Source organism: Somniosus microcephalus, chromosome 29 (assembly GCF_052327205.1).
Source record: "Somniosus microcephalus isolate GS21.2 chromosome 29, FLI_Smic_1.0, whole genome shotgun sequence".
Taxonomy (NCBI): Eukaryota; Metazoa; Chordata; class Chondrichthyes; order Squaliformes; family Somniosidae; genus Somniosus; species Somniosus microcephalus.
Genome location: NC_141015.1, coordinates 39,219,919 through 39,236,919, shown reverse-complemented (window position 1 = coordinate 39,236,919; position 17,001 = coordinate 39,219,919). Strand labels below are relative to the sequence as shown.

At 48.4% G+C, this 17,001-nt stretch overlaps 2 protein-coding genes across 2 annotated transcripts in view; one reads left to right on the top strand and one right to left on the bottom strand.

Moving 5' to 3' along the window:
- LOC147098673 (cadherin-23-like) overlaps nucleotides 1-17,001 on the top strand; it is a 229,320-nt gene that overhangs the window by 25,290 nt on the left and 187,029 nt on the right. The gene's annotated exons all lie outside the window — the stretch shown is intronic.
- Nucleotides 5,158-17,001, bottom strand: part of vsir (V-set immunoregulatory receptor) — a 69,213-nt gene continuing 57,369 nt past the window's right edge. The window contains exon 7 of the mRNA XM_085970668.1: nucleotides 5,158-16,983. Within this exon, the coding sequence (XP_085826794.1) occupies nucleotides 16,958-16,983 (26 nt within the window). The 3' untranslated portion in view covers nucleotides 5,158-16,957. The remainder of the gene's footprint in view (nucleotides 16,984-17,001) is intronic.

The following is a 17,001-nucleotide window of genomic DNA, read 5'->3' as shown; positions in this document are numbered from 1 at the left end:
CGCCTTTAACATAGTAAAACGTCCCAAGGCGCTTCACAGGAGCGTTATCCAAACAAAATTTGACACCGAGCCACATAAGGAGATATATGGGCAGATGTCAAAGAGGTAGGTTTTAAGGAGCGTCTTAAAGGAGGAAAGGGAGGTAGAGAGGCGAAGGTTTAGGGAGGGAATTCCAGTGCTTAGGGCCCAGGCAGCTGAAGGCACGGCTGCCAATTGTGGAGTGATTAAAATGAGGGATGCTCAAGAGGCCAGAATTGGAGGAGCGCAGATATCTCGGGGGGTTGTGGGGCTGGAGGAGATTACAGAGATAGGGAGGGGCGAGGCCATGGAGGGATTTGAAAACAAGGATGAGAGTTTTAAAATAGAGGTGTTGGTTAACTGGAAGCCAATGTAGGTCAGCGAGCACGGGGATGATGGCTGAACGGGACTTGGCGTGAGTTAGGACACGGGTAGCCGAGTTTTGCATGACCTCAAGTTTACGTAGGGTAGAACGTGGGAGGCCAGCCAGGAGTGCGTTGGAATAGTCAAGTCTAGAGGTAACAAAGGCATGGATGAGGGTTTCAGCAACGGATGAGCTGAGGCAAGGGCGGAGACGGGCGATGTTACAGAGGTGGAACTAGACAGATATGGGGGTCGGAAGCTCATCTCGGGGTCAAATATGACACCAACCGAACAGTGCGGTTCAGCCTCAGACAGTTGCCAGGAGAGGGACGGAGGGCTAGATTTTCAGTTGCTTGCGCCAGCAGTTAACGCCTTAAGAGAAGTGATTTTCGGGCGCTATTCGTGTAGCGCCCGGGCGCAGCGCAGTTTGCGCCCCGCCCCAAATTAAGTTGCCCGTTAGCGCCGGCGCAAAGTTTAGCGGCCGCCCGGATGCGCGCGCAGAAAATGACGTCACATCCTCGTGCAACGCCCTTTGGCCGCCCCGAATCCAAACTTCAGTCGGACCGCCCCATTGTGCGGCTGGCGTCCAGAGCGTTTGTAAAATGGAACGCAACACACCCTGGGGAGCGCAAATTAAAGGGCACTCCTCCTGCACTATAAACGGCAGTGTGCATGTGTTGTGTGGAAGGATCCAATGTGTTGTTGTGAACGGTGTATTTATGTTTACCACCACCACCACCACCACCTCCTCCGAAAAAAACACATGCACCCTTCCCCTTTAAGAGCTCACTGGCACCAGAGTGTCTGTCGGGCGCAGCGCCCGAGCTCGGGCGCTGCGCTCTGCACCGCCGGCTTAGCGCCTAAAGATAGTAGTGGAACGCCTCTTTTAGCGCTCCACCAACCTCTTAGGGCGAAGCCACTGAATTTCCGGCAACGGGGCGCTACTTTGGGGCGGGCGCTAACTTCGGGCGGGCGCTAAGGTTAGCGCCCCAAAACTGTCTACACTGAAAATCTAGCCCGGAGTTTGTGGCGAGGACCGAAGACAATGGTTTCGGTCTTCCCAATATTTAGTTGGACTTCGGAAATGATTGCAAAAACTGTGTTCTTATGATGCTGGGCAGCGTTGTGGATACAGAACATTTACTTTGAACCACTGAAAAGTTTAGCGCTAACTTATGACCGAAATCAGAAGCTGTGCCACTGATTCTTGCTGTAAGTCGCTGCAGAATTGAAGGGTCTGCCGCTCTCGATAGTTTACAAAAGGTCTCGTCCACCTGCACCCTCTTCCAGATCTACATTGCGGCTGTTGTGTTGCATGTCTTTGTGACCGCAGGTCTCAAGAGGATTGAAATAATTTTAGAGAAGTTATGTTAAACTTGTATCGAACCTTGGTTAGACCACACTCGGAGTACTGTGCTCAGTTCTGGTTACAATATAAAAAGGAAACCGAGGCATCGGAGAAGGTGCAAAGAAGATTCAGCAGGCTGACTCCAGGACTGGGAGGATATACTTATCAGGAAAGGCTGAACAGGCCTCGGCTCTTTTCTCGAGCAAAGAGAAGGCTGAGGGGTGACCTGGTAGAGGTCCTTAAGATAATGAAAGGGTTTGGCAGGGTAGACGTAGAGAAGATGTTTCCACTTGTGGGTGTGTCCAAAACTAGAGGTCATAAATATAAGATAGTCACTAATAAATCCAACAGGGTATTCAGGAGAAACCTCTTTACTCAGAGAGTGGTTAGAATGTGGAACTCGCTGCCACAGGGAGTGGTTGAGGCGAATAGTATAGATGCATTTAAGGGGAGGCTAGATAAACACATGAGGGAGAAAGGAATAGAAGGTTAGGTTGATGGGGTGAGATGAAGAGGGGTGGGAGGAGGCTCGTGTGGAGCATAAACACCGGCACGGACCTGTTGGGCCGAATGGCCTGTTTCTGTGCTGTAAACTCGATCATGTTTTATTTTTTTATATCCAAGCCAATCACTCTTTTCGATGTGTTTCACGCTTTACATTTTCCGATCGGCATTATTTTAGCAGCAGTGGAAACGGGCCACTGCTGGTGTGAAAAAGACCCCGATTAGAAGATTTAGGGTTTTGCGTTCCTTAAATGGACATTTTTGACAAGTGCAAAGTTGTGACAAACAGGAAATATGTCTTGCGAGAGATTCGCACCTTCTGTTTTTAAGACACTGTTGCACAGATCCACCATTGACCGCTTCTGGCAATGAATACAAGTGAATGCCCTTCAACATTTTTTTTCCAGATGAACTGGGTCATGTTTCTTTCTTCTGCGACCATGGATGATGGTGAGGTTCCAAGGTCGCTGCTCAAAGCGGTCTTAGACATTTTTATTTTGGTTAGCCGGTATTGGGTGATGTAAGAAAACTACTAGGCACTTGGTCTAGTAGTTTTCTTCCGTCAATTTAATCAACTGTTTTACAACATCTAGTCTAGTTGTGTCCTTCACTAGTTCCTGTTAAGAATGTCCTGCGCAAGCTGGGCCCATGCCCGAGTATTTATACTCTCCCTGGACATCGCCACCCGCAGGCCGCTCAGTATTATTTCATAAGCCTTTCTTTCATGAATGACTGATTCATGTCATTGGGCATGTACCAAAACCCATCCGCACGCATGAGCGACTCAAAGCCAAAAGGCCAGTATATCCTTCCTGAGGTGCAGTGCCCAGAACTGAACGCAACTTACTCCAGATGGGGTCTGACCAGAGCTTTATATAGGCGGACAGCGCCACTTTCATTGGGAGGGCCAGAGGAGCTCTCCTGCCCTTCCGTGCCCTACAGAGGAAGATTTTACACTTGCCTTTGGAGGGCTCTCTTCTGCCTGGCAAGGGGTTTCGTCGCTTAGGCCCCAACTAAAAGGGGACCTATTGACTTAATATGACCCCAGTTTGCATAAAATCACGAGGACCGCCCCCCGCCACCAACACCGATTTAGGTGGGCTCTTCATTTGCCTGCAGAACAGTGCAGGTTAAAATTGGACTGGTGCGAAAGGTTAGAGCCTGAGTGGGTAACTATGGTAACCTGCTCGTTAGTAACTGCCCATCCACCTGGTGTCTGCCAGGCGGGTCGGTTCAAACTTGATCCCTTTGCCTTTTTTTGGCTTGAATTCTAAAACAGTCCTCCAATCAGAGGCTGGGACTATTGCCACAAAACTGAACGTTTCTCCTTTTGCTGTGTCTCGACGTTCCAAGACTCCACATAACAGCCTATTTCTGCTTTTCTGACTATTGAGACGAACCCAGGCGATTGTCACTCTCGTTTTCACAGTTCTCTCCCGTCCTTCCGCCCCCCCTTGTAAACATGGCATATCAGCTTCTGGCTTTAGGCAGTTTCGAAAAGGAACACGCCTAGGCATCAAGCGTTGGAAATCAGCCAACCTCCGTGTCAGCATTCACGCACAGGTCATACGTGGGTTAGACTGAGCATGTGTCGTGAGTCATCTTAGCCGCAGAGTAGACAGAGAGGACCTATTTACTGAAGCAAGAATGTCCTTTACAGCATCTGTTTACAAAGGTTCCTCTTCTTTTATTACTGATGGTCGATATACCCACATTACGTATTAGCACTCACGTTCAGAGTTTTTGTGCTCTTCGGGAATCCAGGCGAGGAGTTCAGCGCATCCTGCACAATGTTTTACGTAGAATTTACAGCACAGAAACAGGCCATTCAGCCCAACTGGTCCATGTCGGTGTTTATGCTCCACACGAGCCTCCTCCCACCCTACCTCACCTCACCCTATCACCATATCCCTCTATTCCTTTCTCCCTCATGTGTTTATCCAGCTTCCCCTTAAATGCATCTCTGCTATTCGCCCAACCACTCCCTTGTGGGAGCGAGTTCCACATTCTCACCACTCTCTGGGTAAAGAAGTTTCTCCTGATTTCCCTGTTGGATTTATTAGCGACTGCCCTTTATTGATGACCAGATAGCTTAATGTCGGTGGTAGGAAAGATATTAGAATCTTTACTCAAACTTGTAATAGAAAAACATCTAGAGACCAAAAACATAATAAAATAAATAAAGTTTGATCCATTCATTTTAATGTTTTGAGATCGGTAATGTTGTGAGATGTGTAGAATCCACCCCAATATTTTCTGCAACATAACTGGACTGTATTTGATAAACGGGTTAACGCTACCTTAAAACAGTGGTCACAGAACATAAGAACATAAGAATTAGGAGCAGGAGTCGGCCATTCGGCCCCTCGAGCCTGCTCCGCCATTCAATAAAATCATGGCTGATCTTCAACCTCAACTCCACTTTCCCGCCCGATCCTCATATCCCTTGATTCCCCTAGAGCCCAAAAATCTATCGATCTCAGTCTTGAATATACTCAACAACTGAGCCTCCACAGCCCTCTGGGGTAGAGAATTCCAAAGATTCACAACCCTCTGAGTGAAGAAATTCCTCCTCATCTCAGTCCTAAATGGCCGACCCCTTATCCGGAGACTGTGACCCCTGGTTCTAGACTCTCCAGCCAGGGGAAACATCCTCCCTGCATCTACCCCCGTCAATCCCCCCCAGAATCTTATATGTTTCAATGAGATCACCTCTCATTCTTCTAAACTCCAGAGAGTATCGGCCCAATCTACTCAATCTCTCCTCCCAGGACACCCTCTCATCCCAGGAATCGATCTAGTGAACCTTCGTTGCACCGCCTCTAAGGAATTTCATAGAGCCCAACTTCAAGGCATTTGTCCCACCTCCATTCAACAACCAGTAAAGTGTGCAAGAACAGAGTTTATATCAATGAATGTGTCTGTAAAATAGAACAGGAAGTTTTATTTGTGATATTCTTTCAATTCCTATGAAGTTAATTTTGACATATAAACGTTACAACTTTAAACTTAATTAAAAAAGTAATATAAAATGACATTTATATTCAAAGTACTTTACATATATTTTGAATAATTAACAGACAAGGTTAACAAATACAGATTGTACATTTTTTGTTATATAAAAATATAATGCGTACATTGTGCCCAAGGGTATATGGTATTTATAATTGCACAGTGACAATGAAATAAAAATATTTTACAGAGTCCACATGGGGAGAAGGGATACAGTATAACAAGGTTAATTGAGAGGGAAGAGCACACATTTTAAGAAAAATCACGAAAATAAAGATCTGATAAATTACACCCTTTATAAACAGACGGTTCTCAGCCGATTTGGAGCTGCCTTTTATTGTTGGACCCCCCCCTTAACATCAGTCATGTGTTGTCCCACCAAAGTACAGGAAACTTCTCTTTTTACCGGCACCTAAATAACCGGAAATCTCTCTTAACCGGCAAAATTCAGGAGTAGGTTCAGGTAAGTTTTACTTCATATTAGTGGCCGTGTAACCGGGGTTCCTGGATCTGTGGCCGTGTAACCGGGGTTCCTGGTTCTGTGGCCGTGTAACCGGGGTTCCTGGATCTGTGGCCGTGTAACCGGGGTTCCTGGATCTGTGGCCGTGTAACCGGGGTTCCTGGTTCTGTGGCCGTGTAACCGGGGTTCCTGGATCTGTGGCCGTGTAACTGGGGTTCCTGGTTCTGTGGCCGTGTAACCGGGGTTCCTGCACCTGTTGCCATGCAACAGCGACGCCTGGATCTGTGGCCGTGTAACCGGGGTTCCTGCACCTGTTGCCATGCAACAGGAACGCCTGGATCTGTGGCCGTGTACGGGGCTCTCGTACCTTGGTAAGTATACCTCTCTGTAATCCGGACTTTTTGATCAACCGGCAACACGCCGGTCCCGTCGGTGCCGGATAAAAACGAGTTTCCTGTAGCTACTGCACGGTAATCAGAAGCACTGTTAGTATTACACTCTGTCCGTGGAAAAGCTTTGGTTTGCAATTGCTCTGACAGAGTGAAGCTTTTTAAAAAAAATAAAATAATACTCTTTGTTGGTTTTGTCCATTCGGAAAGATCTCCTGTACGGGGAGGGGGATGGTGGGGGAAGATCAGGGCTTTTTTGTCCAGCTTAACCTCCCCTCCCCGTAAGTACAAAATGCCTTTCACAGGTGCCTACTACCCCCTGTATTAATGACAACCAGCTGATACACTGGTGGTCTCCACCTGTGCAGGACCATGACAAGAGATGTGCAGTTCCCAACTTAGAAATCACAGGACAAATAAAGCATTTGACATTGGCCCCTTAAATCAGACCGAAAGAAAGACTCGTCTTTATACAGCACTGTACAACGCCTCTCAGAAGCAGCTCAGAGGGCTTCACGTGCAGTTAGTTGAAGTGCAGCGACCGTTCTGTCAACAAATATGGCAGCCATTTTGCTCATGTTTCCCCTCCCCCCAGCACCTCCATGAGAAGAATGGCCAGTTCATGTATTTTTGGAGGTTGTGGTTGAGGGAGGAAAGTTGCACAAGGCACCAGGAGCACTCTCCTTTGAATAGTGCCATTGGACCTTTGCCATCCAAAAGAAAAAGACTTGCATTTCTACAGCGCCTTTCACGACCTCAGGATGTCCCAAAGCGCTTTACAGCCAATGAAGTACTTTTGAAGTGTAGTCACTGTTGTAATGTGGGAAACGCAGCAGCCAAACTGCGCACAGCAAGCTCCCACAAACAGCAATGTGATAATGACCAGATCATCTGTTTCAGGAGTTGGTTGAGGGATAAATATTGGCCCCAGAACACCGGGGAGAGCTCCCCCTGCTCTTCTTCAAAATGGTGGCCATGGGATCTTTTGCGTCCACTTGAGAGGGTGGTCGGGGCCTCGGTTTAACGTCTTATCCAAAATACGGCACCTGCAACAGTGCGGCACTCCCTCAGCCCTGCACTGGGAGTGTCAGCCTGGATTTTGTGCTCAAGTCTCTGGAGTGAGGACTCGAACCCATGAAGTGAATTTTCTGGTTTTGACTGATCAGATTGGCACTGAAAGCAACACCAGACTCTTAAATTCCAACGTTCCCTACATCGGTGAGGTGCGTCTGTTATAATCAAAAAGAGAGTGCTGGAAATTCACTGTATCGGAAGGGTAAAGACGGGCGAGTGGTTCGGGTGCAGGTCTGATGAAACGTGCGCGCCAGAAACGTAAACCTGAGCTTTTCCCTTCACAGATGCTGACGCGCCAGCTGTGTAGTTCCGGTTTTGGATCCAGATGTGCAGCATCTGCCGATCTCTCCGTTCTCTTCCCCACCCCCGCCCGCCGCCCCTCTGCTAAACCCCAACTGCTGTGTTCATTGTACCTTCTCCAGCTGTAACTACTTGTTGTCAGAGGCTGCAAAGTTAGCACGTCAGGAGGCTATGGGCAGCTGCTGCGAACACCAATAACACCTCTTGGTGTGCAGCTCTTCACCCACACCTTTGCTCCTCACCTCCCTTTGCCCTTCCTTTCCTGCAGCAACTTAATTCAACACTCCAACACCTCTGAGGTAGCGCTCTCGCCTCTGATTCTGTCTGATAACACTCCTGCAAGGTGCCTGGGGCGGTTTTACTGACTTAAAAGGCGCTGTGTAAATGCATGTTTGTTGTTTAGACATCGCCGTTTAAAGGTGAGCCTGCAGGGTGAGCAGGTCTGAGCGGAAATGACTGAAACCCAATGCTGTGGATGACTAATCTTAATGACTCTTGCAACATACAATTCCCAGCTCAAATCCCTCCCGCTCTGCTCCCTGTGCGACAACATTCTCGTTGTTTACAGTTGAATGTTGACGTGTCTCTCGGTGGTAATCTTGCACAAAGTTAATCGTTTTGCACTGCTTTTAAGATCAATTTTAACCTCTTCAGCAAAAACAGAGAGAAAAGATAGTAATTCAAGCCCATAAAGCTGATCACCTCGCGCCACCGTTTACCTATAGAAAGACTTGAAAGAAAGACTTGCATTTCTATAGCGCCTTTCACGACCACCGGACGTCTCAAAGCGCTTTACAGTCAATGAAGTACTTTTTGAAGTGGAGTCAAGGTTGTAATGTAGGGCCAGCGTCTCGTTGGCCAGTTTTGAGCCCGTGAAATAATTAGATGGTAAATCTAGACACATCAACTGATTGTGTAATCTTCCCAAGTCTGGTTATGTGCACCAGACTTTAAGTACGGTGAGTTTTAATGATCCGTTATTTTACTAGAGCTTATTACCAAAGTGACTGTTAAAGACATAACAGAAACCTGGTATGCAAGTTTGATATTTTGGTTTCTAAATTTCAGCGCTGTCACTTCAATACTTTGCAGCACTCCACCAGTATAAACATTGGGTTTAAATTCCCATGAAACAAAACTAGACCAGCCTCTCCGAACCACTGCAATGTGTTTTTTTTGTGAAATACTGCCTGCCTTGATAGTAAGACCGAGACCAGATCTCATCTCTGAGTGATAATCGTTGACCTTTTTTTTCCTCTGGTGGCCTTGCCACTTTGCCTGGAGCGTTTCGGTCTCATTGTCATAGTTACAGTTTGTGGTCATGTAGATCTGCAGATAAAAGTGTTGAGCTGACTGTGTGCTTGATTAAAAAGAGCCAGAGTTGTCTCCCCTTCCCTCTAAGAATGGGGACAAACCAATTACAAATAATCAGCTTTGAATTAGTTCATTTCAAAGCGCATACAGTTTGACCAGAATGCACTAGGACGTCAGCAGGAAGAAAGTGTGGCTTTACAGGGCTTATAGAATCAAAGAATGACACAGCGCCGAAGGAGGCCATTCGGCCCATCGTGCCTGTGCCGGCTCTTTGAAAGAGCTCTCCAATTAATCCCACTCCCCCCTGCTCTTTCCCCATTGCCTTGCAAAGTATTTATCCAATTCCCTTTTGAAAGTTACTATTGAATCTGCTTCCACCGCCCTTTCAGGCGGCGCATATCCCAGATCACAACAACTCGCTGCGCAACACAGATTTCTCCTCATCTCCCCCTCTGGTTCTTTTCCCAGTGATCGGGAGTTACCACACAGGTTACAGCCAGGCAGTAAACTTAGTTATGCCGCCTGGCGCCCAGTCAGATTCTCCCAGCCAGGAGAAAAGCTGTGCACATGCAGAGCACAACTCCCAACTGACATGAATCTTGTCATTTATGTGGAAAAACTTATGAAATGATACTGGGCGGCCTGCTGGTGGCGCTGTCCAGGGAGAGTATAAATACTCGAGCAAGGGCCCAGCTTGCGCAGGACATTCTTTAACAGGAACTAGTGAAAGACACAACTAGGTCTCCATGTTGAAAAACAGTTGATTAAAGCTTTGTTTAATACTCAGACCAAGTACCTAGTAGTTTTCTTACGTCACCAACCGTAGGACCTTAAATGAGGGGGGAGGGGGCACCAAGGGACCTAAAACCCAAGTCCTTCCCGACACCCCTCCCATCTAAAAACTGCTTCACAACGACACTCGAGTGGCTGTATAACTGCACCCTAAATGGGTGTTGGCACTGAACCTAATGCTACCTTAAGGTTTTGCATTGGGATGGCATGGATTTTTTTTTCAACCAGTGTTCGCGTTTTTACAAGTTTCAGTGGCCTACAGGGCTCGCTGCGGGGAGGAGAAGGGGGGCTTGTTTCTTCAAAATATAACAGGAAAAAGAGAGAACACACAGCACTGACACAGAATTGAAAAGTGGAGAAGTTATGTTAAACTTGTACTGATCCTTGGTTAGATCACACTTGGAGTACTGTGTGCAGTTCTGGTCGCCATATTATAAAAAGGATATAGAGGCACTGGAGATTTATAAGGATGATACCAGAAATGTGCGGGTATACATATCAAGAAAGGATGAACAGGCTGGGTCTCTTTTCTCTTGAAAAGAGAAGGCTGAGGGGTGACCTAATCGAGGTCTTTAAAATGATGAAAGATTTTTTGATAGAGTGCATACAGAGAGAATCTTTCCACTTGTGGGGAAGAGCATAACCAGAGGCCATCAATATAAGATAGTCACCAAGAAATCCAATAGGGAATTCAGAAGAAACTTCTTTACCCAGAGAGTGGTGAGAATGTGGAACTCACTACCACAGGGAGTGGTTGAAGCGAATAGTATAGATGCATTTAAGAGGAGGCTGGACAGGCATATGAGGGAGAAGGGAATAGAGGGTTACGCTGATGGAGAGTTGGACGGGAGGAGGCTCGAGTGGAGCATAAACGCCGGCATGGACCTGTTGTGCTGAATGGCTTGTTTCTGTGCTGTAAACTCTCTTTAACTCTAGTTGTAGCAGAGTTACATAAAGCAGTGGTATCAGAACCGAAAAGGAAGCTGTTCTTGTGTCGAGTTCATTTGAGCTGCAGCTATAGAGAGATAAAAGGCAGGAGAGAAAGCTGCATAACATAGAAATCATCATTTACCAGTGATATGAATTCCCAGATTAATGAGTTAGTTGGGACCCACTCAAAACAGAAAGATTCATTAAGCTAATATTTTGGTTGCGATGTTTGAGGGGGAGGAGTCAGGGTGGCAATAATAAATTACAACATCAGTGTTAAAAATAATGGGCAAATGGAGCTGCTTTGATGATGGGAATAAGCAAGGCCCAGAACCTTACTTTAGCTATGAGGCCAGGTAGTGAGAGTAAATCCCTTTTGCCTTCGAAAATAATCCGAATAAGTTTGGGGTTGTGTTCATAAAACTTGAATCATCACTCACCGGTGATTTCGGGGGCATTGCTACTCCTGAAACGTGTAATTTTAAGCTTCACGGCTCCCTTGTGTTGCTGTAGCGGTTCGTGTAGATCGCCACTAAATAAGAGAGTTTGACTTCAACGAACTATTAACAAGTTGTTTATTTACAGGAACAGACTAATTACATCAGGTAAGATGGCTGACTGTAGGAGCATCGTGGTATAGGTCTTGTCCCAGCGGGGACTCCACGAGGACTGAGTTCGCAGTCCTGTGGGGAGCGTGATGACGTCATCGCGTTTGTGTTGTGACGTCATCACGTTCGTGTTTCCCGCGCTTAGGGCGTCACGTGATGCGCGTCGCTGGCCGTTGAGGCCGAAGTCGGGAGGCTGGGCTGTGCCGGTGCTTGCCGTGGGAGCGGAAAATCGCGTCGCTCCCGTCGGCTGGCCATTGAGGCCGAAGACGCTAGGCCGGGCTGTGCCGGCGCACGCACATCACGTCGTACGTGACGTGACGTCAGCGCGCTAGGGCGCGTCTTAAAGGGGCAATGGCCCGAACAGGTAAGTTAAAAGGGCAACGGCCCCAAAAGGTAAGTTAAAGGGAATTATGTGTCTTTATGCAAGGTACAACCGGTGGTAACGCCGCATGGGCCCCCCCAGAATTTGCTTTAACGAAAGTCCAAGGATGAGATGGTCTGACAAGCTGGTGGTCACGGCGGTCGTGCTGTCTCAACTTGGTAGGCGAGGTATGAAGATGCTGCTCATGAGTGGATCCTTACGCGCGTCATGGCGAATAAAATGTATCCGTCAGGCGAAGGACCGTGGAGACGTGCGAAACAGCAGGCCTTGTCAGAGTGACGGGCAGGTTGGGCGGACGCGGGCGATGTCTCCGTTGATGTTGAAACAAGTCCTTGTTCTGACGAACTCTGCAGGAACACCAAACGAGCGATCCAGAAGGACTTGACAGGCGAGGTCAGTGAGCGAAACCTTCGGGAGGCTGGAACGCACGGAACGGTGCGTGCCATAGTGCTACGACGATAACACAACAGAGGGGGAAGAGTTGCTGCGTTGATCAGTGATCGGTGAGGCTAGCAACTTTCACGTGGCTGATCGCGGCCGCAGGATGCCCGTTGGACCCGTCCTCGATGTGTGCAGCTTCAGTAGACGTTTGCGTTTGTTAAAGGGAAAACTGGAGAAAGGGCGGCAATGGTCCAGGTTGTTGTTGCTTTCAGGAGGGGTTAACTCTGCCTGGAGGGCGGCAACACTTGTAACAGTTGTAGATTTAGGAGAAAACAGCCGGGAGGGCGGCACGCCTTTTGTTCACGCCGAATCGTGCAGTAGGTAACACAACCAGCAAGCTGAAGGGCTGGTGCGTCGTCGGCGGAGAAGGAGTCGTCGGTGTTCACGAGGGATGTGTCCTCGTGCGCGAGGAGTGCGTCCTCGTGGTATCCCCGCGGGGTGCGCTCCGATCTTGTAGGCCCGAACATGCTGTACACCGTGTTTGGAGAGATGTATACTTGCTGTTACATAGAAACATAGAAACTAGGAGCAGGAGTAGGCCATTCGGCCCTTCGAGCCTGCTCTGCCATTCAACGAGATCATGGCTGATCATCCAAACCCTAGCACCCGATCCCTACACCGACAGCCATCCCACCCAAGCCCTATCCCCGTAACCCCACATATTTAATCCCCCCTAACACTAAGGGCCAATTTTTATCATGGCCAATCAACCTAACCCGCACATCTTTGTACTGTGGGAGGAAACCGGAGCACCCGGAGGAAACCCACGCAAACACGGGGAGAATGTGCAAACTCCACACAGACAGTCACCCGAGGCCGGATTTAAACCCGGGTCCCTGGCGCTGTGAGGCAACAGTGCTAACCACTATGCCACCGTGTTGCTTTGGACGTAGAGGCGGACGATCCGTGTGGCGATAGAAGAGTCGAATACGGAGACCGTGAGCACGTGCGTGGTCTGTGCCGCATCGATGTTCTCGGCGAACAGGGCTTCTACCTTCATAAAGCACGAGGGAGACCGTGGCTCCCTGGATTGCGGTAGCGACAGCAGAACGGCTAATGCTTCCATAGCGTGCTTCGTTTGTGGAAGACGTTCACAAACCCACCAATTGTAGCGCTGGTGGACGACGGTTGCCGTTGGTCGTGCTCTACCTCTGTGAGATCGTTCATGAAAAACGGGCTCACCTCCAAGCTGCGCTTCCGTTGCGAATACGTACGCAAAGACGGGGTCGCTTTTGGTGGAATCGGTGTTAGGCGGTTGCTGTTCCGTGGTTGTTCGTCGGTTGTGCATTGGTCGTCTTGTGGGAAGACGAGGGTCAGGCTGCGCGTTGCTACCGTGAAAATCGTTCACGGATACGGGTTCACCAATTGTAGCGTTGGAATTGATGAGCTCCCGTACTCACGTCGTTGGGTCACCAATGTAGCGGTTCGTGTAGATCGCCACTAAATAAGAGAGTTTGACTTCGACGAACTATTAACAAGTTGTTTATTTACAGGAACAGACTAATTACATCAGGTAAGATGGCAGGTAAGATGGCTGACTGTAGGAGCATCGTGGTATAGGTCTTGTCCCAGCGGGGACTCCACAAGGACTGAGTTCGTAGTCCTGTGGGGAGCGTGATGACGTCATCGCGTTTGTGTTGTGACGTCATCACGTTGTTCGCGTTTCCCGCGCTTAGGGCGTCACGTGATGCGCGTCGTTGTGTCGCTGGCCGTTGAAGCCGAAGACGCTAGGCCGGGCTGTGCCGGTGCTTGCCGCGGGAGCGCAAGATCGCGTCGCTCCCGTCGGCTGGCCGTTGAGGCCGAAGACGCTAGGCCGGGCTGTGCCGGCGCACGCACATCACGTCGTACGTGATGTGACGTCAGCGCGCTAGGGCGCGTCTTAAAGGGGCAATGGCCCCAACAGGTAAGTTAAAAGGGCAACGGCCCCAAAAGGTAAGTTAAAGGGAATTATGTGTCTTTATGTAAGGTACAACCGGTGGTACCGCCACATTGCAACTTTAGTTTTGTTCCTTTGTGTGTAGTTGAGAGGCTGTTCTGCCTGTCGGCCTATCCACACAGATCAGGACCAGTGTATTCTAGGGAGAAATGGCTGCAGTGTTGGACTAAAATACGATATATTTTCTGGCGTCGCATGCCTGCATGGTAACTGTACAGTGCGCGCCTGAATTTCCGAAACGTGTTTCAGGTGGGTAAGGATCCTCACCAGGAGCACGACATGGGAATACTGGCTCGCAGGGAATAACGCCATTAAAAACCCTTCCCATTCCTGCATTGAGATCCAAATGGCCTGTTTAATTGCCCGTGTTTTAAATCCAAGCAAAGTTCCACCGGGCCGCTTGCTGAAACAGCCTGCACTTCAGATTGCTGCTGTCTACGGGTTTAAACTACAAAACTGAACAACACAGCGCGCTGAGAAGGGAAGGTCTGAGCTTTGCAAGCACAGCCAACCGAGACTAGGTCCTGTCTGCAGTGACGGGCATTTCTGATGGTCGCGTCTGCCCACTAATTATCCAAGCATCTCGTTCTGCATCCATTAGCATATTACAATCTCGTATGAGGAGAGATTGGGTCGATTGGGCTTATACTCGCTGGAGTTTAGAAGAATGAGAGGGGATCTCATTGAAACTTATAAAATTCTAACAGGACTAGACAGACTAGGTGCAGGAAGGATGTTCCCGATGGTCAGGGAGTCCAGAACCAGGGGTCACAGTCTAAGGATAAGGGGTAAGCCATTTAGGACTGAGATGAGGAGGAATTTCTTCACCCAGAGAGTGGTGAACCTGTGGAATTCTCTACCACACAAGGCAATTGAGGCCAATTCATTAAATATATTCAAGAAGGAGTTAGATATATTTCTTAAGGCTAAAGGGATCAAGGGATATGGGGAGAAAGCAGGGACAGGGTACTGAATTTGGATGATCAGCCATGATCTCATTAAATGGCGGAGCAGGCTCGAGGGGCCGAATGGCCTACTCCTGCTCCTATCTTCTATGTTTCTATGTTACAGCGCATACTGTTGGACGTCTGGGTTTTAAATTGTTTTCAAATCCCTCCATGCTCTCGCCCCTCCTTGTCTCTGTAACCTCTTCCAAACCTACAACCCTCTGGGATCTCTGCACTTCTTCCAATTCTGGCCTTTTACACACCCCCCACCACTGGCGGCCGCGCCTTCAGCTGCCAAGGCCCTAAACTCTGGAATTTCCTCCCGAAACCTCTCTCAGCTACTCTACCGCTCTCCCCCTTTAAGACGCTCCTTAAAACCTACCTCGTGACCCACCTCTCCTAATAAATCCTTATGTGGCTCGGTGTCAAATTCTGTTTGATTATCGCTCCCGTGAAGCGCCTTGGGACGTTTTACTAGGTTAACGGCGCTACGTAAATGCAGGTGGGTGTTGGTGCGTACGTTATGTGTAATTTTGATTGTGCTCCAAATGATGGAAAAGGACTTCAGTGTTGCAGGTTTGTATTGAAAGCTTTAGCTGAACAGGGTGGACCAGAACCATTCAACAACGTACCTACAACATTCTGCATCAAGCTCTCGGCAACCTGCCTTGGTAATAAATCAGGCTGTTAAAATTGAGCAGTGGTTGTCGCAATCATTCAGTAATACTGTTTTACTGTAAGCACCCATAAAACGCTGCGATAGAGCAAGATCCGCTCTTCGATTACGTACAAAAGATAAATTGACGTTACAATCAATGCCACCCATAATACTGACAAACGATAGTCTATACTTACAGCTACCGATGGCACAACAGTCACCGCAGACTGCTTCAGAAAGTGACGCGGCGCTAAATCGGGAATCCTGGCCACGGAATGGCACTGGTGTGAGAAGGAATTCCCGGCTTTAGAAAATATGCATCGCTGCTTCTGTCAAAGTTTAGCAAGCTGCCTCTGAACGCAACCTCAATAGAATAGCGAGGCAAATAGCTTGTTGTTTACAACAACAACAGCTTGTATTTATATAGCGCCTTTAACGTAGTAAAACGTCGCAGGGTGCTTCACGGGAGCGTTGAAAGCTAAAAGAAAATTTAGAAGCCAGAATTTTCAGACATTGGGCCTTGCACAAGATTTGGAAGTAAATCGTACACTGCGCAGTACAGAAATTGATGGGATTTCTCGTGCTGGACCAAGTCACTCAACTCTTTTCTCCTCCGCTCCCCCCCCCCCCACACACACACACACAACTCCTCCCACCTCATTTGAGTGTGTTTGGGTAGACGATGATCATATTGACATGACAACACAAAAGCAAGTGACAAACGATTCAAATTGCCCAGAGAGGTAGATACAACAACATACTGGTGCACTGCAGGGACATGCTCCTTTTTAAAAGCCTTTTTTTTTTGTTGTTGACGTAATTAAATCCACGAAAGCAGTGAGCTGTGCGGTTTGCCCGCGCGCCACACGCCTGTTCGCTGCCGCAGGGAACATCTGTGCAAGCGTTTCGTCTTCGGAGTGAGGCTCACTGACCGAGACTGGGTCTGGCTCGGAACCTGGTGCTTTGTGAGTCCAACTGGGTTGAGCGTTCGACAGCAGTTGTGCACATGGCTGAGTATCGCGGGTCGGGAGGAGAGGAGGGAGAACGCGGCTCGCACAGACATTCCACGCATAGGCAAGACACACATCGCATGACGCTCCCTAACTAGCTTTGTAACTGAGTTAGCTAACTTACACTCCTGAAGTGTATTGGTGCATTACTGATTAATAATCGTGTTCACTCACTCCCACAAATAAAGGCATTGACTGCCCATAAAAGCAAAGATCTGGCATAATGGGTCGCTACATTTTCCTTAACTCAGATCTCAGTCGGAACTCGCACTTGACCCTAAAAGAGCTTGGGTTTGCGATTTCCAACTTGGCCTGATCACTATATAAAAATGCTGGCAGTTAGGCGAGTGGAGTGCATTTCATTGTTTGTGTCGCCATTCATAATAGTTTTCCGACAGATCGCACCACCTTGTGTTCATCTGCTCCAACAGCCATGATCCCAGTCGTGGCCCACGCCAGTTTGTGCCCACATCACTTCGGGGAGTCGGGGACTAATTCTGCAAAAGGAAAAGGAG